The 21,612-nt window shown below is 37.4% G+C and overlaps 2 protein-coding genes across 3 annotated transcripts; both read left to right on the forward strand.

Moving 5' to 3' along the window:
• The first annotated feature begins 7,961 nt into the window (after window positions 1-7,961).
• LOC104113884 (uncharacterized) lies at window positions 7,962-8,444 on the forward strand. Its single transcript, XM_009624198.1, has one exon. The coding sequence runs from the start codon at window positions 7,962-7,964 to the stop codon at window positions 8,442-8,444; it is 483 nt and encodes a 160-aa protein (XP_009622493.1).
• Window positions 8,445-11,249: 2,805 nt separating this feature from the next.
• On the forward strand, window positions 11,250-16,969 carry LOC104103596 (rac-like GTP-binding protein ARAC7). 2 transcript variants are annotated; one of them, XM_070188177.1, is made up of 8 exons: window positions 11,250-11,574; window positions 11,807-11,894; window positions 12,015-12,124; window positions 12,277-12,340; window positions 12,456-12,520; window positions 12,598-12,663; window positions 12,814-12,920; window positions 14,143-14,435. In XM_070188177.1, exons 1-8 carry the CDS (start codon window positions 11,476-11,478, stop codon window positions 14,174-14,176), a joined length of 633 nt encoding a protein of 210 aa, XP_070044278.1. In that variant the 5' UTR covers window positions 11,250-11,475; the 3' UTR covers window positions 14,177-14,435. The 2 variants fall into 2 exon arrangements, with proteins under 2 accessions (XP_070044278.1, XP_070044277.1); XM_070188176.1 differs by lacking the exon at window positions 14,143-14,435 and adding an exon at window positions 15,447-16,969 and having other exon boundaries at window positions 11,295-11,574.
• The last annotated feature ends 4,643 nt before the right edge of the window (window positions 16,970-21,612 follow it).

A 21,612-nucleotide genomic window follows, 5' to 3' on the forward strand; every position in this document is an offset into this window, starting at 1 on the left:
TGCACATGAATGAATCAATAGGGATTAGAACACACTCTAGGCATGAATTGGTTTATCACAAGACTTTAGAACAAGGTAGAGAAGTAAGCTCATGGCAAGCAGCAGATGTAAGCACTCATGTAAAACACACTAGGCTAAACAAGCTTAAAAGAGTTAAAAATTATTCATATTGAACACATAGAATAAAGATACATTAGAGTTGGAATTTTAGGCAAGTTCAAATGCAAGAAAAAGTTCAAAGTCGCGAAACAACTTCAGAGCAAATAAGGCTGCAAATAGAGGTGGCATAGTAACATATTGATTCACAAAACTTTCAGTGGCATGAGTGTGCAGAGCAAGAACACAAATGAAATGGGAAGAAACTGCGAAGACCAAAGAACATACCAGTTACCAATTGACGAACAAATAAACAAGAAGAACAGTTTTAGCAGTACTTCAAAAGACAGTAGAGCAGCGAAACCTAAAATCTCAGGGCGTCAGAGTTTTCAAGGGTTTCAGATGAACCCCGGACACTGCTCATACTGAGAAAGGTCAATTAGTCGAATTCCAGTGGCCTTGGCTTTCAGCCGGCCAAGAGCTAAGAGTACAGAAAGTATAGAAGAATGCGAGTTGAGAGAATATTAGTAGTGATAAGAGTAGTTAAGTCTTAGAAGGGTAACGGGGAGGGGGGCTTATATAGTGACAACATTGAATGAATAAATAAGGAAATGCAGTTAATCAAACACAAATAAGGAAAGAAAAACATGCAGAATCGATTTAGAAGAAAAATCGGGCAAACGCTAGTTCCACACGGAAAACGAAATAGTCAAAAAATCTCACTGAATCGAACCCACATAGCTTGGTAAGGAATGTATCAAGTCAAGAACATGAAGATAGTACAGAATCAGAGCTGAACAAGCACCCAATGATTCAACTTCCATAAATAACTGAGTAACAAACACTGTAACATCGAGGAAATGGCAAGAACCACCATGTGTGCAAAAAGGAAAGGGAACATGGGAGATATTCCATGTGATATCAATTTAGGGACTGAGATTTGAATGGAGGCGATTGAGGTTTTTCTAAGAGAGAAGGAAAGGATGAGAGGTTTTTAGGGCGGCAGTCTCAGGGAAAATGGTAGGGTTTCGAGTGGGTTTGTTTAAGTAAAGAGGGTTAGGCGAGCAAGGGTTGTTGATGTAACGACCCGGCCGGTCGTTTTGAGTATTACAACCTCGTTTCCCTATTTACTTCTCAAATTTGGCTTTACAGTTGTTGTTTGACTTGCCGGAGAAATTGGTTCGGGTCCGGTGAGATTTTGGAATGAATTGGAACATCTTGTTCCAAGGTTTAAAACTTAAGTTAAAATAGTGACCGGATGTCGATTCTTCAAGAATATGTGGTATCACATTAAGAGAATGAGCTCCAAATTCGGTTTTGATTGAAGTATTAGATCCATATTGAAATTACGGAGCCATAGCAAAAAGAATCATTGAATTCGGACATCATATGAGAGAGTTATGCCTATTTCCGTGTCGGGAATAATTTTCCATCGCCACGAGCGCCCAGGGTTTATATGGAATTGATTCCTATACCTCGTGTTGATTGTATCAAATTATTTTGACTAAGATTCGAGGCGTTCGTAGGCCGAATCAAGAGGAAAAGGTTTATTGGAATAAAGAATTTGCTTGAATTGAGGTAAGTAACTCTTCTAATCTTGGAGTTGAGGGTATGATCCCTGAATATATGTATTTTATGAATTGTTGGGAGGTGACACACATGCTAGGTGACGGGCGTGTGGGCGTGCACTATAGAAATTATGACATAATTGTTTATGTGGAATTTTATAGTTAAATAACCTTCGTATTTTCCATGTGGTTTTATGTGTTAAAGAAATTGAGCTGAAAAGCATATTACAAATCATGTTGAGGCTATGTGCCAGTATTATTGGAACCCACAGAGGTCATATTACTGTGAATTATTATGTTGAATTGAAAAGTCATATTCAGTCATATTCATTTCATTGCATATCATAACTCAGTTTTATGACTCTATTTTGATGCATAAAAATATTTTGGGTCGAATGCCCTGTTTTACTGAGATGCCCAAGTGGCTTGAGAGGTTTATGACTGAGTGAGGCCGAGGGCTTGATTTATGTTTCATATTCATGGGATCGGGCTGCATGCCGCAGCATGTTGCATATTTATGGGATCGGGCTGCACGCAGCAGCATGTTGTATATTTATGGGATCGGGCTGCACGCCGCAGCATGTTTGATATCGGCCGAGGGCCTGATTGTGAGGATATTAATACCATAGCACGTGAGTTGTCCACGTAGCACGTGACTTGACCGTGCGGGTCCAGGTATTTATACCATAGCGTGTGAGTTGTCCGCGTAGCACGTGAGTTGACCGTGCGGATCCAGGTATTGATATGATGGCACGTGAGTTGTCCATGTAGATTATAACACTTGGGATGAAGGATCCCCTCCAGAGTCTGTACACACCCCCAGTGAGCGCAGGTACCTACTGAGTGCGAGTGTCGAGTGCTGAGTGATGAGTGACTGGGAGGCATGAGTGATTGTGAGGTATGCCCGAGTGGCAAGAGTGATTGTGAGGTATGCCCGAGTGGTATGAGTGACTGTGAGGTTTGCCCGAGGGGTTGTATATGAGTAATGTTCTGCCCGACGGGCTGTTTATGATTTTTATCATTGAGTTGCATTGCATTGGCATGCACACATGACATACATGCATAGAGATGTATTTTCTCGTGCTGTATTGCATCACATCATTCATGATTTTTCACACATTGTTGACAGATGGGCATAGTGATGCATTTATTTTTGTTTTTTTACACGGGTTATCCGGAAGGAAAATGAAACATCTTATTTATTATTGACAAGATTTTGGGAGAAATTTATTGTTTTCAAACTATTCATATTTTTGGCAACTCCAGCAAACGATTGGGGTTTTCACTGATGTATTTGAAAGAAAGAACTACTATTTTGAAATCATGATTTGGCTGAACATTTTGTCTCTGAGTTACTTCTGGTATTATTTGCTTTATGTTGTTATGGATTGTTGTGGACTATTGGTTTTGGACCCGACTTGGTGGAAGCTCGTCACTACTTTCAACCTACGGCTAGGTTTGTTACTTACTCAGTACATGGGGTCGGTTGTACTGATACTACACTTCTGCACATTGCGTGCAGATGTTGGCTGTTGTTGTTGCTGTGCTCGATGGTTGCGGGACTTGAAGATGTACCTGCGTTCCTGTTGTAGCTGCCTCTTGTTCAGGGTAGCCTTAGATTTATAAAAGCTCTGTTTATGTATTATTCAAACAGACTATGTATTTATTTCATTTTCGCTTTGTATACTCTATTCTGAGAAGCTCATGATTTGTACTACCAGTTCTTGGGGAGAGTATCGGTTTTAGATATTTTCTTTTAATTAATTTTATTAGAATTAGATAGTTGGAAATTGGCTTACCTAACGGGTTGGGTTAGGTGCCATCATGACTAGTGGGTTTTTGGGTCGTGACAGTTGATCTCTAAGATCAACAGATGAGATGAAAAGAAGAGCAGGGCGGGTCAACAGGAGCGGGTGGCGACCGGGTTTATTAAAGGGCTCATCTGGTTTGGGCTTGGGGTTATTGGGTCAAGGATTTTGGACGTTTAGGCCATTGAATTGGTCCGGAATTTGTCCTATTTTGGGCCAGCATTTAAAATACCCGAATTTAATTAAAAATAAATTATTAAAGGGTCTTTTTTCTCTCAGCGAACGTTAGGTGACCTTGCTAACCTGCGCATCCACCGGAAATGGAGGGAAGAGGATGATGAAAGAGGAACACCAGTAAAACGCCAGTAGTAGAGAAGAATCTTACTAATATCATACTGCGGGAACAAGGAAAATAAATAGCTAAAGCCAAAGAAAAGATGCAAGATGAAGAAGAAGACACTGAGAGTGACCCTAATTGACCAGATCTGAGTGATTCTAGGGTTAAATTGGCTACTCCGGTAAGATCAACTGTCAAGGAGGCAACGAGATCACCAATTCAAATAGGTGAGGCGACTACTAGCAAAACAAACCCCAATGGAACAATGCATGCAAGCCCAATAGCAGAGCAACAAGTTGCAGAGAGCAAAGAGTAGAGGAGTACACAAGATAAAGTTGATGAGAAAGCTGGAGAAGGCGGCAGATCTTGGGCAAGATTATTTCAGGAGAATAAACTTGCTGCAAAAAGGATGAACTTATCATACATCCCTCCGGTGATACAAGTTGGAGAAATAGTAGTTCAATTGTTAGAAGAAGACCTTGAAGAGGAAAACCAGAAGTGGAATAGAGCTGTGATACTATATGTGGTGGGAAATACTCCGACCATTGGGGCAATTGAAAGATTCATAGCAAGCCAGTGGAGCAGGGTCAAAAAACCAAAGGTACTTTTCCATAATGATGGCTACTTTGTAATTTTGTTGTCTAGCAGCGAAAAGAGGGAAGATGTACTGATGAATAGACCATACACTATCAATAGCAGGCCTATTATCATGAGGCCATGGACATAAACCTTTGACTTCAATGAAGAGATACTAAAAACTATTCCACTATGGGTTAAATTCCCTAATTTGCCTCTGAATTACTGGAGTAAACAGGCTTTGACTAAAATTAGAAGTGGCTTAGGCAAACCGCTATATGCGGATGGATGTACTACAATTACAGAGAGGATTACCTATGCTAGAATTCTGATTGAAATGGACATCACCAGGCCTACCTCAGAAGATCAAACTACACGATCCTAAGGGTAAGGTGTTGGAGAAGATAATGCACTATGATTGGAAACCACATTACTATCAAACTTGTTGTCAGTTGGGTCATTCATGCAGAGATCAAAAGAAACAGAAGCTCGATGATGAATTACAAAAAGGTATTACTGTGAAACTAAAGCAAGAATGGAGAGCAGTGAGGAAACTGGACCCTGCAACAGATAAAATTGATACACAAGGCAGATTCCTTGACCAAATGGAGAGTGCACGCAGTGAACAAGTAATCTAAGTAAAACCAGATAAGAATTGGCAACTTGCTAGAGGAAAGTTTGCCTTAAAGAATAATATAGCAACTGCAAAGGAGAGTGAAGTTGATATTAGGAATGCTTTCAAGGCCCTAGTGGACACAACACAAAAAATAGTACAAATGTCTGAGGCTCACAATACTAGAGGACAGCAGAACAGGTGTGATAGAGGAGGTACCCTACAACAATCCAACTTATGCTGATGAACATTGTAACTTGGAATGTAAGGGAGATGAATAAAGTTTATAAAAAAAAGAGCTCAAAATATTTTATAAGGAGAATAAGGTAGTACTAATAGCTATTATAGAAAATAGAGTCAAAAAGGAAAATGCAGCAACAATAATGAAGAAGAGCCTAAACAACTGGAAGTGGGTAGACAATTATGAAGATGCATCAGGAGGTAGAAAATGGATAACATGGGATCAAATGCAAGTGACATTCTCTTTGATCAAAACCCGTGAACAATTCATACTGGGACAAGTCAGCATAGTTCCAATTTTAATTTTTGTGCAGTATATGAAAAGCATACTATTCAAGATAGGAAGAGGTAATGGGAGGACATGAAGATACTACTAAATGGTATAAGTGGACCAAGTCTGGTAATGGGTGATTTCAACACCATTTTATCCAATGAAGATAGAATACAGGGGAATCCAGTTCAGGAAAGTGAAGTTAGGGACTTCAAAAACTTTATGCTTGATAGTGGGCTTGAGGAGCTAAAGACACTAGGAAGAAAATTCACATGGACAAACAATCAGATACACAGTAGAATTGATAGAATCCCGGTGAACTCTAAATGGGTGCAAAAAAGGACACATATGACAAGGGTTGTTATGAATCCTGGTTTCTCTGATCACTACCCAATAAGTGTAGGATTTGATGATATCTCTGAGCAAGAAAGTAGGCCTTTCAAATTCCTCAATTGCTTGGCAAATCATGAGGAGTGTGATAAAGTATTGCAGCAATGCTGGAGGCAGAAGAGTATATGCACATGTATGATGAATGTATGGAGGAAACTTAGAATGCTGAAAGGCAATCTAAAACAGCTGAATAAGCAAGAGTTTAGTGGAGTAGAAAACAAGATTCAGACGACAAGGTACAAGCTAAACACCATCCAGAATAAGATGCACATTCTTGATGGTGACTCAGAACCAATGGAACAGGAAAGACTAGCAAAAATGGAATTGGAGAAATGGCTGATGGTTAAGGAGAGTGTGTGGAAACAGAAATACGGAGTGCAATGGCTCAAATTGGGAGACTCAAACTCAGCATACTTCCATGTTTGTATGAAAAATAGACAAGCAAGGAACCACATTGGCAAGTTGACTAGTAGTGAAGGGCAAATACTGAACCATCCTGATGAAGTTGAAAAGGAGATCCTAAGTTTTTACAAAGTACTACTTGGGTCAGCTGCGACTCAATTACCAGTTGTCCTGCCAAACATTATGCAGAATGGTTACACCTTAAGTCATAGCCAAAAACTGCAGCTCATCAGACCAATCACAAGGGAGGAAATAAAACAAGCTATGATGCATATTGAGGATAATAAAGCACTAGGGTATGATGGATACAATGCTTTCTTTTTAAAAAAAATATGGCCAATCTTAGGAGAGGAAGTCACTTATGCAGTGATGGAGTTCTTTCATACTGCTGAAATATGCAAGTCCATCAACTGCACAACCATCACCTTGATTCCTAAAGTGAAGAATCCAGCCAATATCAAGGAGTTCAGGCCAATTTCTTGCTGCACAATCCTTTATAAGATTATCTCTAAAGTTCTAACATCTAGATTGCAGGGAGTCATGCATGATATAATTGACAACTGTCAAACAACCTTTGTACATGGGAGATTATTTACATATAATATAATTATGATCTATAAGCTAATTAAAGGGTATAGGAGGAAGAATATATCCCCAAGGTGCATGTTAAAAATTGATATGCAAAAGGCTTATGATTTTGTTGAATGGGTTTTCATTGAGCAAGTGACGAAGCTGCTGAGATTTCCTGAGATATTTGTCAAATGGATAATGGCATGTTTGTGTTCAGTCTCATATTCAGTACTTATCGATGGCAAGCCAACAGTACCCTTTGAGACAAAGAAAGGACTAAGACAGGGAGATCCCCTATCCCCATTTCTATTTTTAATGGTTATGGAATACTTGAGTAGGTTACTAAAGCCTTTGAAGGAGAAAAAGAACTTCAAATTTCACACAAAATGTGCAAAAATCAATCTGGTGCAACTGGATTTGCTGATGACCTGTTATTATTTTGTAAAGGAGATCTTCAGTCTGTAAGTATACGTTACAACTAGTTCCAAATATTTTTTGCAGCCTCAGGTTTAGTAGCAAATCTAAACAAAAGCAATGTCTACTTTGGTGGAGTTAGTTGTGAGGTGCAGAAACAAATTATGGAGCTACTTGGCTACTCTAAAAGTGATCTACCATGTAGATATCTGGGAGTTCCCCTTAGCACAAAGAGACTAACAACTGTTCAATGTGAACCACTGATCGATAAGATGCTAGGAAGAGTTCAGAACTGGACTTTTAAGTTCTATCCTATGCAGGAAGAGCTATGCTAGTGAAAAGTATTTTATTTGCTGTCCAAACTTTCTGGGCTCAAGTATTCATCTTACCAAACAAAATAATATAGTTCATTGAGGCTATATGTAGAAGATTTCTATGGACAGGGGCTGCTGAACCTACTAAAAATGTACTAATTGCTTGGAAAAAGCTTTGTGCTCCAAAGGTAGCAGGGGGCCTTAACTTCGTTGATGTTGAGATGTGGAATAAGGCAGCAATATGTAAGCTCTTATGGAGCATCTTCACAAAAAAGGAGAAATTATGGGTGATATGGGTACATTCATACTACATTAAAGACAAAACTGTATGGGGCACAGAACCAAACAATACTTCTTAGATCATGCAGAAACTTTTCAAGCCTAAATACTACTTTAAGGCTGCTAGATACACTGAAAAAGATATTTCTCAGATGAAAAGATTCTCAATTCGACAAATCTATAAAGATATGCAAGGTGAATTCCAGAAGGCGACATGGAGAAAGCTAGTATGTAATAATCAGGGATTGCCAAAGTGGACCTTTATCATGATATTAGCATTGCTTAATAGGCTTGCTACAAAAGACAGATTGGCCAAATGGGGTATCATTCCAGATCAACTATGCCACTTATGTGAAAAGGAGAATAAAACAGTGCAACATCTTTTCTTTGAGTATGAAGTCACTGGAAGCATATGGCAGCAGCTGCTGTACTGGCAAGGAATACAGAGAGTGAAGAAAAAGTGGCAAGAAGAGATCCAATGGATAGAGCAGTTTGCGAAAGGCAAGAGTGCTGGGGCTGCAGTATGTAGAATGACCTTTGCAGCAACGGTTTATCATGTCTGGTAGGAGAGAAATTGTGTCTTTTTCCAAAAGAAGAAGAGATCAGCCAAAGCCATAACTCGACTGATCATTCAGGAAATCCATGTGAGGGCTGGTTGTTTTCCTAGGCTAATGAGCACAATGAAACAGATGAATTGGTGCCTAGAAATGGCCTAGGTATGCGAGGAGTATAGTAGAATGGTAGTCATTATTAGGTAACTCCAAGCTGGGGCTTCATGTCTAGCTGAAGCTATGCTTAGACAAAGTACTGTTATGTGCTAGTTTGTACATAATTATACTTGGTAAATAAAATCTTTACTTACCAAAAGAATGAATTATTAAAACGTCTAATAAATGATAAAAATATTATTTATGCTATGAAAAATGCTTGAAAATAATAACTCACCATTATAAAAATATAAAATACTATTTTGGCATAAATAATATAATAAATGCAGTTATTTATAGGATATAAGCTATTATTGTAAAAATTATGTAAATAGCTCAAAAACAAACAAATGTAATTATATGAAATGAAGTAAAATATTATAAAACATACATGTGGGTATAAAGAATAAATTTAGATGATTAAATCAGCCCAAAATAATTTGAAGGAATAATTAATAAATATTTAATATCAATTTTAAAGCTTTAAAAATTATAAGAAATTATAGAAAATACTTATATGACTCTTGTAAATTGGGTAATAATGCAAAATGATATTTCGAAAGCATATAGAATATTTTATAAAATATGAGGACAATATTGGATATCAACACCATATACTACCCATATTCCCATCAGTCAGGGCCCAATTTTCCTGTACTATCTTACCAATCTCTAGATGTTCAGCTAAGTAATTATAGAATCTGAATATTTTTTTTTTCCAGTCTGAGGTGAAGCTTCTATCTGTATGCTCAGGGGGCAATAATTTGAGAAATGAGGATCCATTACCTGAACTTGTAGTGGAGGCATGTTGACCATCCAAGCAGCATTTACAATAGCTCGATCAATCCTACTATACACATGGTTATTATTCCATGTATATGTTCTTCCAACTGTTGGCATTTCATTCATCCTGCAATTTTCTATGAATTCTTTGAAGTCCTTGGTTTCATGCTCTTGTACTTCACTGCCATGGCTTCTATCATCAGTAGATAGTATAGAGTTAAAATCACCCATGATCAACCTACTTCTTCAGAAACAACTCCATCTCCTTGTGCTTGAACACCTTATTGAACCCCTTCACATTACATGCAACTATTATCATGTTTGAGGATTATGAGTATCCCTATACCCTGCAGTCTCACCCTTCCCATATGTTCTATATTTTACAGTCTGAATTTGATTTGAGCTCTGTTCATTAGGGTGTCCTCCTTCAACCAGCATCTTAAATCCATTTATGACAGTTACATGATTACCATGTTGAGGCACTTGTGGATTATTTGTTGCTGATCTGCCCCTCACTTCTCTCCAATCTCCAGCATCATCAAGCATTGTCTGCTTTGTTGGCATTCCATCCTGTTGAGTTGCCTCTGTTGCTTCAACAAGCTCCTGATGTTTGGCTTTGTCGTTAGCTCCAACCACCTTCCATTCTGTTTTCTGCTGCTGTGGCTTGGCCTTCTGTTGTGGCACTAGTTTACTCTCATTCTGATTCTGCTGTTGCCTCTCAGTTTGACACATATGCCCTAATTGCCAACACTTAGGACAATAGATTAGTTTCAGTCATACCACAATACTTGTTCAGACACCCTCCCTTTTGGATCCTTGACCTTGACACTACTAGGTAATTCCCTAGTGACATCCACTTCCACAAGGATTCTAGCAAAAGATATTCTAGCATAGCTTGTAGTAAAATCATCAGCATATAGTGGTTGCCCCAAACCACTCCTAATTTTGCTTAGAGTAGCAGGACTCCAGCAGTACTTGTTGAGAATATTTACCTTCAACTTCTAGTTGAAATTCTTGAAAAAAATCATCCAAAATCGAGCTCAATAAATTTAAAAACGATGGAAGAATGAATAAAATTGCCCCAAAAATATATTCTTATATTTGAAGTAGTCTTTAATGCGATTACAACTAGCCAATGAGATCGAACTAGCCGGATGAAACACATCACAATTGTGCACACACAATTGCGATCACGATGCACATATTAACCTACCCCCTACCTTGCGTGATCACGCGATATCATTGAAGCCCATATCCTTAACCACTGCGATCCCATCGTTTGACTGCGATCACACAACTCATCAACACCACCCAAAAACAAAAAACTGCAATATGGTTTAAAAGTGCGCTTAAACACCACCGAGCCTCTCGGGTCCCAATTCAAGCATATACCAATAAATCCAAAAACTTCATACAAACCCATAGAAAGTCTGAAAACATGAAATGAGACCCTAAAATTCAAAATGAGAAATTGAATTGTTACACATTCTATTCATTGGTATAATATATATATATATATATATATATATATATATATATATATATATATATATATATATATGGAGTATCTTTTTTGCTAGATAAAAAATATGTAATTATACATTTTATATTATATTCGAGATACTGATTATTAATTGTATATTAGTTGTCCATAGTGTTATGCCAATGATAGTTTGGCGAAGCAAATGAGTGGTACAAGGCAGAGAGCAGGAGGATAGTGTAGCAAAAGATGGAAACCAGCTTGCCCACAAAAGTCGTTTTGAGCCGTTTGAAAACAGGGGACCCATCTACATCCACATCCACATCCACATCCACATCGTCCAACCTTTTTCAATAGAAAGATTTTCAAATTTATTGAGAGGTTTGAAAAAGTTAATTTGACTCCCCTCTTTCTATATCTGCCACTCTCTGTAGTTTATTTAATGTGTTTTTCTTGAAACTAGAAGAGGGGGTCCTGGTCCTCTCTCTACCTGTATCTTATTGTCTGTACTAACAAGGGGTCAGTCTTCAAGAAACTCCTTCACACTTTGATACTCTCCTTTTCCTTTAACTTGAAAAAAGACGTTTAAATACAAGTAAGTGCTTCTCTGTAGAAGTTTGTGAGAAGATGAGTGCTTCAAAGTTCATCAAATGTGTAACTGTAGGTGATGGTGCTGTTGGCAAGACCTGCATGCTCATTTGTTACACTAGTAACAAGTTCCCCACTGTGAGTTTCTACTTACCCAACCCTCCTCTTTACCTCATTTGGAAAGAGATTGTGGTTTTACTTGTTCCTGTTTCTTTATTTTTCCTTAATTTCTTTTCTTTTCTGGGATTTGGATGTAAAAGATTCTTTCACTTAAAAGAAACCTTGTTCTTCATTTGTCCCCAGGGAAGTAGGTAGCTAGTTTAGCAGTACTCTATTGGTTAACCTAGCTATTTTGGGCTTTTACTTGCAGGATTATATTCCAACTGTGTTTGACAATTTCAGTGCTAATGTGGCTGTGGATGGGAGCATTGTCAATTTGGGGTTGTGGGATACTGCAGGTACTTCCACTTTTTATTTAATGATTGATTTTTATTTTCTTATTTTTCCCAAATGAAATTAGGTATCTTAGCTTCTAGTAATATACTACTTGCTAATGGTTTTCTAACTGTGTCTTAAAGGTCAAGAAGATTATAGCAGGCTGAGACCACTAAGCTATAGGGGTGCAGACATCTTTGTGCTAGCTTTCTCTTTAATCAGCCGGGCCAGCTACGAAAATGTTCTAAAAAAGGTACTACTATTATCCAACACTTTATCGACTTAATAGCCACATTGGTCTCATTCTTTGAAAAATGAAAAATCTTTCTCCTAAATGAATAGATTTACTCCAATAAAAGCAATTCTCAGTTACAAGGATTTAATTTTATTATGAATTGTATGCAGTGGATGCCTGAACTTCGTCGTTTCGCACCCAATGTTCCAATTGTGCTCGTTGGGACAAAATTAGGTATGTATTGAACTGATATAATTACGATCATGATTTACTCTTTGTGGAGCTGGTGGATGTCCCGAGATTTCTTCCTAGTCCATAGTATTATAACCTGTGATTAATTTCGCGACAGATCTTCGAGAAGATAATCGGTATCTAGCAGATCATATGGGTTCAAACATTATAACACCTGATATGGTACTGACTATATCATTTTGAATTTGAAAATGCTCAGTATAGATTGTACAACAATAATTCAGTTGGCTCCACTGTAGGGTGAAGAGCTAAGGAAACAAATTGGTGCAGCAGCTTATATAGAGTGCAGCTCTAAAACACAGCAGGTATTTATTTCAAGTGTGCTACAAAATAAATTTTCCAGAATACCAACAGTATTATCAGCTACATGTTGACTACTAGGAAAATTTTCGCTATTAATCTACTACAATATATAAAGTTTGCCTTTTTACTAAACTGTTTTATGTATCTGTCAGAATGTGAAAGCTGTTTTTGACACTGCAATCAAGGTTGTGCTTCAACCTCCTAGGAGGAAGGAGGTGCCGAGGAAGAAAAGGCGCAGAAGCACTGGTTGCTCAATTGTGTAAGTTCAGCATTTTAATATGTATCTTGTCAAGACGAATTGGACCTTATGCTATTAAACATCTGTATCCTTATGAGTTAGCCTGATCGCTTGCATTAGCAACACAAAAAGAAACTTAAGTCAGATGCTTCATCAAGTGCAAACCACAACCACAACATTGAACTCGCTTTTGGATATTTTGTTAAACTAGCAAAATGAGTTTGAAAAGAAAACTATAACGGTCAATTGACATAAAGATACTAATCTGGCAAACAACATAGAGTGAAAATGTTTATGCAATGTGTGAATAAAGCCCGATACCTGTTGCGAAGTGCCTCTTTCTTGGAGTTGGTACGTTTCATATTTTCTTTTTCTTTTTTTAACTACACTACTTGCTATTACCAGGTTAAGAAGTAACTTCGGAAATATGCTTCATTAGAGCATGCGAAATTGGATCTAGTGTTGTCTGATTATAAGTCATAAGCAAGCAAGGCAATTGTTTCTGGCTCAGGGTGTGTTTTGTATGAAGGGTTTTCCAATTTTTCGATATTTGGTTGGCTTAAATATTTTAAAAAATATTTCTCTCATTAACTCATTGGAAAAATATTTTTCAAAACTCTTTTTCAACCTTCCTCATCCTATTCCTCATCCCTACCAACCCCCACCAACCCTCACCCCTACCCCTACCACACCCACCCCAAACCCTACCCCCGCCCCATCCTCAACTCCCCCTCGCCCAACCCCCCTGCCCCTACCCCATCCCCCCTCCCACCCTACCCCGACCCCTCAAAAAAAAAAATATTTTCTACTCTCTAGCCAAACACTAAAAAATATTTTCCGAAATTTTTTTCCACTCACCAATCAAACAAGGCAAAATAATTGACAAAACCATTTTCCTAGAAAGCATTTTCTAGGAAAATATTTTCCATGAAAAAACATTTTCCTTAATACCAAACACACCCTTATTGATCAGTGCTTTTCTAGTTTCAGTTCTGTACGGTTTGTTCCAAAATTCTAAGAACACACTGAATCTTTCTCTCCATATGCCATAATATTGAGGCATCCTTGGTTGCTCTCACTAACGATAGGCATCTGCAGGTGGTCCACATTTATAAAATCTTTTGATTGCTCTGCCAATATTTTTAACTCTACAGATGAAAGTTGAAACCATGATATATTTGTTGATTGTTGATTGTTGATCTTCTATTTGTTCAATCTCTAATGTCTCGCTTGGTTTCGACAGCAGGGGGATCGTGTGTGGAGGCTGTGTCGCTTAGGAACGTTTAGGTGTTACGCTCGTCATATATATCCTTTCCAACAACTACTGACTCGAGTGCTTGCCAGTTGTTTTTCCGTGGCCAGTTGTATTATCTGTTTTGTACCAACTAGTTGTGGATAAGCATAGGGAATTGTTGATTCCTCAGGTCATGGTTTTTGAATATGTGCTTCTTGTGGATACATTGTGCCTGCTTTTACTAATGGTTAGATCAAGATGATTGTCAATTGGTAAAATGAATATCTACTTTGTGAGGATCATTTGCATATTTGCCCTAAAATGCACTTTATCTTTAGACTTACCCATTTAATGAGTGTCAAACATTTATCATTTATCTAATATTTCGCAAAGCATAACATCATATTCATACGCAATAGTCGAATGTATAGTAATATTATAATAATTAGTCAGAATAATACTGATAAAATATCATATGCCAAATCTAATATACCCACAACAGTCCTGAAGCATCTAATAACATCTAAATGGGACGTAAACCTAATGTGTCACGCCTCAATAATTAGTCAGAATAATACTGATAAAATATCATATGCCAAATTTAATATATCCACAGCGGTCCTGAAGCATCTAATAACATCTAAATGGGACGTAAACCTAATGTGTCACGCCTCAATTTTGAAGGAGCACATGGACGACATTCGATATCTTTAAATTTTATAGAGCGAATCAACTAAACATATCTAACACCCATCATCATGAACATACAAGCAACATCTCATAAAACATGCATAACATTAAGTGGAACATATGGCTCAATAGCCTAAAAATATCTAAAAGTCATAAACTATGGCTTATAAGCGTCATATATGTTGGTATTATTAAAAATAATATGGCTTATAAGCATCATATATGCTAAAAATTTCTTTGTAGTTCCTTTTTTTCTCACTTCTTTGTCTTTTATAAAAGACAAAGTCTCTCAATGGTAGTGGAAAGTTTCTTTTTCTCTTTATATTGAATTGGTCTTTGTTGGGCTTCTCTTTAAAAGGGAGTGGCCTAGCATACGTGAGAAATTGGTCCTGAAGGCAAAATGGGTTGATTCCTCCCTCCCCCCCCCCCCCTCCCCGCACGCGAGATATACGTGTGGCATAATCCAAATCTGGTTTTGCTAACAAAAAAATTAATTCTTCATTTTTTAAGCCTACGAAAAGCAGTCTTCTTTGTGAATTATCAAACACAGAAAATACCTTCATTTTTCCGTCTTCTTCAGTCGGTTACTCGGCAATTGATTTGTGCAAACTCCATTCTTCCAGCCACGAGTGCGCATGTTTGGAGGTGCTATGGAACCTTGGGGAGCAACTGATTTTAACGATTTGCACCCAGTAGGGCCAAAATCGCTTTCAAGGCAGTGTCTTGCCACGACAACAGTATTTTCGATAAGTTATTCTTTGTTTCCTTCTTGTTCTTGGTCAATATTATCAGTTATTTTTCCTACAATTTGAAAGCGAATTTACAATATTGATCAATGGCTAGTTCTCTTAACAAAACACTTCCTGACTTGCCAAAGCTTGAGCCTTTGGATGAAAATAACTATAAGCATTGGTCCCAAAAATTTCTGATTTTCTTTGAACAATTAGAAGTTGATTATGTTTTGTTTAACGAACCTCCTGTTGATGTCGTTTCTAATAGTACTGCTAATGTTGTTGCTGATGATGCTGCTAAAAAGAAATTTAAAAAGGATAATAAAGCTGTTCGAGGGCATTTACTTAACCATATGACTAACCCTCTGTTTGAGTTGTTTATAAATTATAAATCTGCTAAAGTCATGTAGCAATATGGAGAAGAAATATTGTGCAGATGATGCAGGAAAAAAGAAGTATGTGGTTGAAAAGTGGATCAAATTTCGGATGGTTGATAATATGCCAATCATGGAGCAGGTTCACGAGTATGAGAACTTGACTGCAGATGTTCTGAATGAAGGCATGGAGATGTGTGAGATTCTTCGGGCTCATGTTCTGGTTGAAAAGTTTTCACTTTCCTGGAGTGATTACATGAATCAACTGAAACACAAGAAGAAAAACTTAACTCTTCAAGAACTGATCAGTCACATGAGGATTGAGGAAGCAAACTATCTCAAAGATGAGGAGGCAGAATGGCTTAAGGATAAGATGAAATCTCTCTCTCTCTTAATTCTTCTACAGTTAATCTTGTGGAATATTCTAGTACTTTTCTAAAAGACAGGTTTAAAGAAAAACAGAAGAAATGCTAGAAGAAAGGACATGTGAATAAGCAGAATTACTTCAATAAGCCGGAGGCCAAATTCAAAAGTCGAAAGGACCTTACTATGTCTGCAGAAAAATGGTCACAAGGCTTTCCAGTGTAACCAGAGACAAGGACAAAGCTCAAAGCATGGAGGGAAACTCCAGTCGAAGATACCTTACTGAGCGTGGTGATGTCATTGTTGTTATGGTCGTTGAGAAAAACATGGTGGCTAACAAGAGTAACTGGATAGTGGACACCGACGCTTCAAGGCACCTTTGCGCCAACAAGGAGTTATTTCACGATTTTGAGGAATCTACTGATGGCGAGTGTGTCTACATGGGTAATTCCGCTATGGCTGGAGTTATGGGCAAAGGAAAAATCTCCTTAAGATAACTTCTGAAAAACCTTAGCCTTGAACAATGTTCTATACATACCCTTCCTTCGTAGAGACTTAGTTTCTGGTGAGTTTCTCAACAAAGCAGGTCTTAAACTTGTTTTTGAAGCATATAAAGTTGTTATTTCTCGTTTGGGAGACTTTGTTGGAAAGGTTTACCTCAGTGGAGGTTTATTTTTACTGAACATCGTTCAATAGATTACAAATAATGCTGGTACTTCTAATTCTGCTTATATTGCTAAGTTTATTGCTTTGTGACATAGTAGACTAGGTCATGTTAATATTGCTTCTATTAATAAACTTAAAAAAATGGAATTAATTCCTGCAGTTAATGTTGATAGTTTTTCTAAGTGTCCTGTTTGTGTAGAAGCGAAACATACCAAAAAGCCTTTTAAGAATATAATTAGTAGAAAGACAAAATTGCTTGAACTAGTGCATTCAGATTTAGCAAATTTCAAGAACACTATTAGTAAGGGCGAAAAGAATTACTACATCATGTTTGTAGATGACTTTCTAAATACACTAAAGTATATCTTCTTAAGTCAAAAGATGAGGCTGAAAGCATGTTTTTGAAAATACAATGCAAAAGTAGAAAATTAATTAGATAGAAAAATTAAGAGATTTAGGTCTGACAAAGGTTGTGATACTAATTCTCTAGATTCCTTTTGTGAGAAAAATCGTATTATATATGAGGTTAGTGCTCCCTATATTCCCCCAACTAAATGGTTTAGCCAAACGGAAAATTCGAACCCTTAAGGAAATGATGAATTCTATGCTTTTGAATTCGGCTTTATCTGATAATATGTGAGGGGGGACTGTTTTATCCGCATGCTATGTTCTTAATAAAGTCCCTCACAAAAATTTAGATAAAACCCTGTATGGCTTATGGAAAGGGTTTGCCCCTAACTTAAAAATTCTGAAAGTGTGAGGATGTTTGGCTAATATTGGTCTACCTGATTTTAAACAAGTAACTATTGGACCCAAGACTTTTGATGCTATTTTTATTGGTTATGCTCAAAATAGTATTGCGTATAGATTTATGTCTTTGAATGATAATTTTATTCGTGAATCTAGAGATGCAGAATTTTTTGAACATGTTTTTACATTAAAACATAATGTGCCTAGTGATGTGTCTAATAATGGTTCTATATTGATTTCTATTAGTTCTCATATTGTGCCTTCTTCTAGTGTTACTGCTAATGAGCATGAAAATAAACTTAGAAGGATTAAGAGACGTAGAATTGAAGCCGGATTTGGTGTAATGACCCGATCAGTTATTTTGTGTAATTGCGCCCCATTAACCCTTTTTATGCTTCACACATGTGTGTTTATGATTTTATGACTTGCGAGGTTAGTTAGTTTCGTTCAGGAAAGCTTTCAGGTTGATTTGGACCCTTTGATTCTTGACTTAGAAGTTTGAATTAGAAATATTGATCAAACTTTGACTTTTGTAAATACGACTCCGGAACTATATTTTTATTGCTCCAATAGCTTCATATCGTGATTTCTGACTTGAGCGTATGCCCGGAATTAATTTTGGAAGCCTGTAGGTTGATTTATGTTGGTTTGTCGAAATTTGGCATTTTCAAGTTGAAAGGTTTGATTGTAGGTTGACTTTTAGCTATCGAGCTCAAAATTTGATTTTGGACTTGGAATAGGTCTGTTATGGTATTTACAACTTGCTTGCAAATTTTGGTATCGTTTGGAGTTGATTTGATAGGATTCGGACGTTTAGTTGTAACTTTAGAAATGTTTGAACTTTACTTTGAAATTCATGCGTTTAGAGTTAAATTCTTAGTTTTAGATATTATTTTTTTATTTTGATCATGCGAGTGAGTTCATATGATATTTTAAGACTTGTGTGGAGGTTTGGTTTGAAACACTGAGGGCTCGGATGAGTTTCAGATATGTTCCTGAGTGCTTTGGACTGAAATTGCTAAAATCTGGTGTCTGGTGCTCTGGTGTCACAATTGCGAACACCAGGGTCGCATTTGCGAGCTTAGCAGGGGGGCCTCAGGTTTCGGAATTGTGATGCCAGGCTCACAATTGCGAAGTGGTCTGGGATTGAGGGTAGGTCTCATTCGCAACAAATATGTCGCTTTTGCGAGGGCAGCATGGTTCACAATTGCGAACCCATCTTCATATTTGCGAAGAGCTTCCCATGCCTATCAGTGCCGCAATTGCGAGATTTTCTTCGCAATTGCGAACCCGTATCGAAATTGCGAACCTGTATCATAATTGCGAACCCGTATCACAATTGCAATAACTGCAGCTGAACATAATGGCTGAAAGTCGGGATTTCATCTCTCATTCTCATATTTTTGAACCCTAGACTCAGTAGGAGGCGATTTGGAGAGGGGATTTTTACCTAAAAACCTTGGGTGAGTGATTCTAATCTATTTCTAATCATATTCCATCAATATGTCTTAGATTTTAACACAAAAAATCATGTGAATCAAAGTGAAAGTTTGTGAAACCTTGTCAAGTTTTTGAAATATAAAAAATTGAGTTTTGATAGTCGATTTGGACTCGGATTTTGAAACTAATCACATATATGAACTCGTGGGGTCATGGGTAGACAGAATCTACCATTGGACCTGGGTTTTGACCGCCTTGGCCCCGGATTGACGTTTATTGAGTTTTTGAAAAAGTGTAAAGATCTTAGCTTTATCTACTTCAATTGATTTTCCTAGCATTGTTTGATAATATTAAGTCGATTTTGGTTAGATTTGAGCTGTGTGGAGGCAAATTTTAAGGGAAAAGCTATTTTCTAGTGTTGAATTGGCCTAGTTAAGGTAAGTGTCTTGCCTATCTTTATGTGGGGAAAACTACCCATTGGGATTGGTATTGTTTAATTCATTTGTGATATGTAAAAGTCGTGTAAGTAAGGTGACTAGTGGGTACACGGGTTATACGTGGTATTTGACCAGTTTAGGCTACTTAGACTCTTTCCATGCTTTAATTGAATTGTAGTATCATGTTCTAAATTCTCATAGGCAATCTATTCCTACTTGTGTTAGTCTATACTTACATGCCTTAAATGATTTCGTTAACACTTGTTCTACATTCTAATTGATAAATTGCTCTCATGCTTTAGTTGAACTTGTTGCCTCTATTATTGTTACATGTTATCTCTTTCATTGTTGATTTCCATTATTTGAAGCTATTGTTACAGGTTAGATTTTCCATTGTGAGTTATTCTTATTAAATAACGCGATTATGCATTATCTCTCATTGTTGAGTTATTGGTGTTGACGTTGTGAAAGCCGTTATCACGTTGAGGAGAAATTATTATTGTTGAACATCTTCCTTGTTGAGCATTTTACATTCATTGTTATTGTTGATATTCTTGTACCCGTTGTGGTGGAGCTGTGGGCTATTGTCACGGAAACATTGATATTGTTGATTGTTGGCAAAATATGATATATGGCCACTTGTGGTGCGAGTTGTTATTGTAATGTGATAATTACGTGCATGCGGCGGTATAAGGCTTGGGGTTAATGTGCATGCGGCGGTATAAGGTGGAACTTATTTGCGTGTTGCTTGTAGGGGAACTACGTGAAGCCACGCGGCCTCATAAGGTGGGCTAAAGTGCGTGTAGCTATTTCGGGAAAACTGTTTTCAAAACCTATTTGAAATGTAAGGCTCACGCGGTAGTAAAAGGAAATATTGTGATTGAAATTGTGAAATATGAATACGAGGCGGTACCTCGGTTGTTATTCTTGATTTATACGAGGCGGTACCTCGGTGGTGATTCTTATTGCACATGAGGCGATACTTTGTTGTGTTATTTTGTTGTTTATCTCATGTTGCAAAGAGCTTTGGCGGGAATGTTTCTTGTTGTTTTGTTCTTCTTTGTTCTAGTTGTTGTTGTCCGCATATGATCATTTTGGTTCTCTTCAGTTTCTTCTTTTATGTTGTTTCCATGTTTAATTTCCGGTATTAGTTCATGATATTATCTTGTTTCGTATCAGTTATTTGTTCGCTTGCCATTATTTATCCTTATTACATTTCATACTATTTATTTATATCCTAGTAGGTGTCTTGACCTGGCCTCGTCACTACCCTACTGAGGTTAGGCTTGATACTTACTGGGTACCATTGTGGTGTGCTCATACTACGCTTCTGCACAATTTTTATGCAGATCCAGGTACGTCTGCTCGTGCCGGATGGTAGAGTTGATTTGAGTTGTTGCTTTGGAGATTTCAAGGTATACCTGCTCCACATCTGCATGCCTCGGAGTCACCTTACCTTATTCTTATTTATTGTTGCATTTTCTTTCAGACAATGATGTACTACACACTTTAGCTTACTCTGTAGAGCTTATGACTCTGTTCCACTGTTCTTGGGGAGTGTTTGGCTGAGATTTTTTTTTTCCAGAAGTTTATATGAATTTATCAGATTGGGTTTTAGTATTTTGTTAATTATATCTGTTCAGTTGTTATCAATTGTTAGGCTTACCTAGTCGCATAGACTATGTGCCATCACGACATCCTACGGAGGGCAAATTAGGGTGGTGACATTTGGTCCTGACTTTATCACTACTACCTTGACTAAAAATCTTGATCTTGATGTTTTAAATGATGAATTAGTGTCTATCTATTTAATAGAAGAAGACCCTAAGACTTATGATGAAGCAATGAGGTCAATAGATGCTAATTTTTGAAAAGAGGCCATTAAAAGTGAAGTATTATGGGATCAGGCCATACACCACGGCAGGATATTGTGCCATTACTCTTATGGGATCGGGTCGCTCGCCTCAGTTGAATCGTTCATAATATTTGATAAGGAGACATTGTACTTATTATTAGGTGTTGACTAGG

This window comes from Nicotiana tomentosiformis, chromosome 11, assembly GCF_000390325.3.
Source record: "Nicotiana tomentosiformis chromosome 11, ASM39032v3, whole genome shotgun sequence".
NCBI classification, from domain to species: Eukaryota; Viridiplantae; Streptophyta; class Magnoliopsida; order Solanales; family Solanaceae; genus Nicotiana; species Nicotiana tomentosiformis.

Coding starts and splice junctions, on each gene's coding strand:
- LOC104113884 (XM_009624198.1), top strand. CDS start 7,962: ATGCAGAAACTTTTCAAGCCTAAATACTACTTTAAGGCTGCTAGATAC.
- LOC104103596 (XM_070188176.1), top strand. CDS start 11,476: ATGAGTGCTTCAAAGTTCATCAAATGTGTAACTGTAGGTGATGGTGCT. Junction 11,575..11,806: donor CTAGTAACAAGTTCCCCACT/GTGAGTTTCTAC, acceptor TTTTACTTGCAG/GATTATATTCCAACTGTGTT. Junction 12,125..12,276: donor ACGAAAATGTTCTAAAAAAG/GTACTACTATTA, acceptor AATTGTATGCAG/TGGATGCCTGAACTTCGTCG.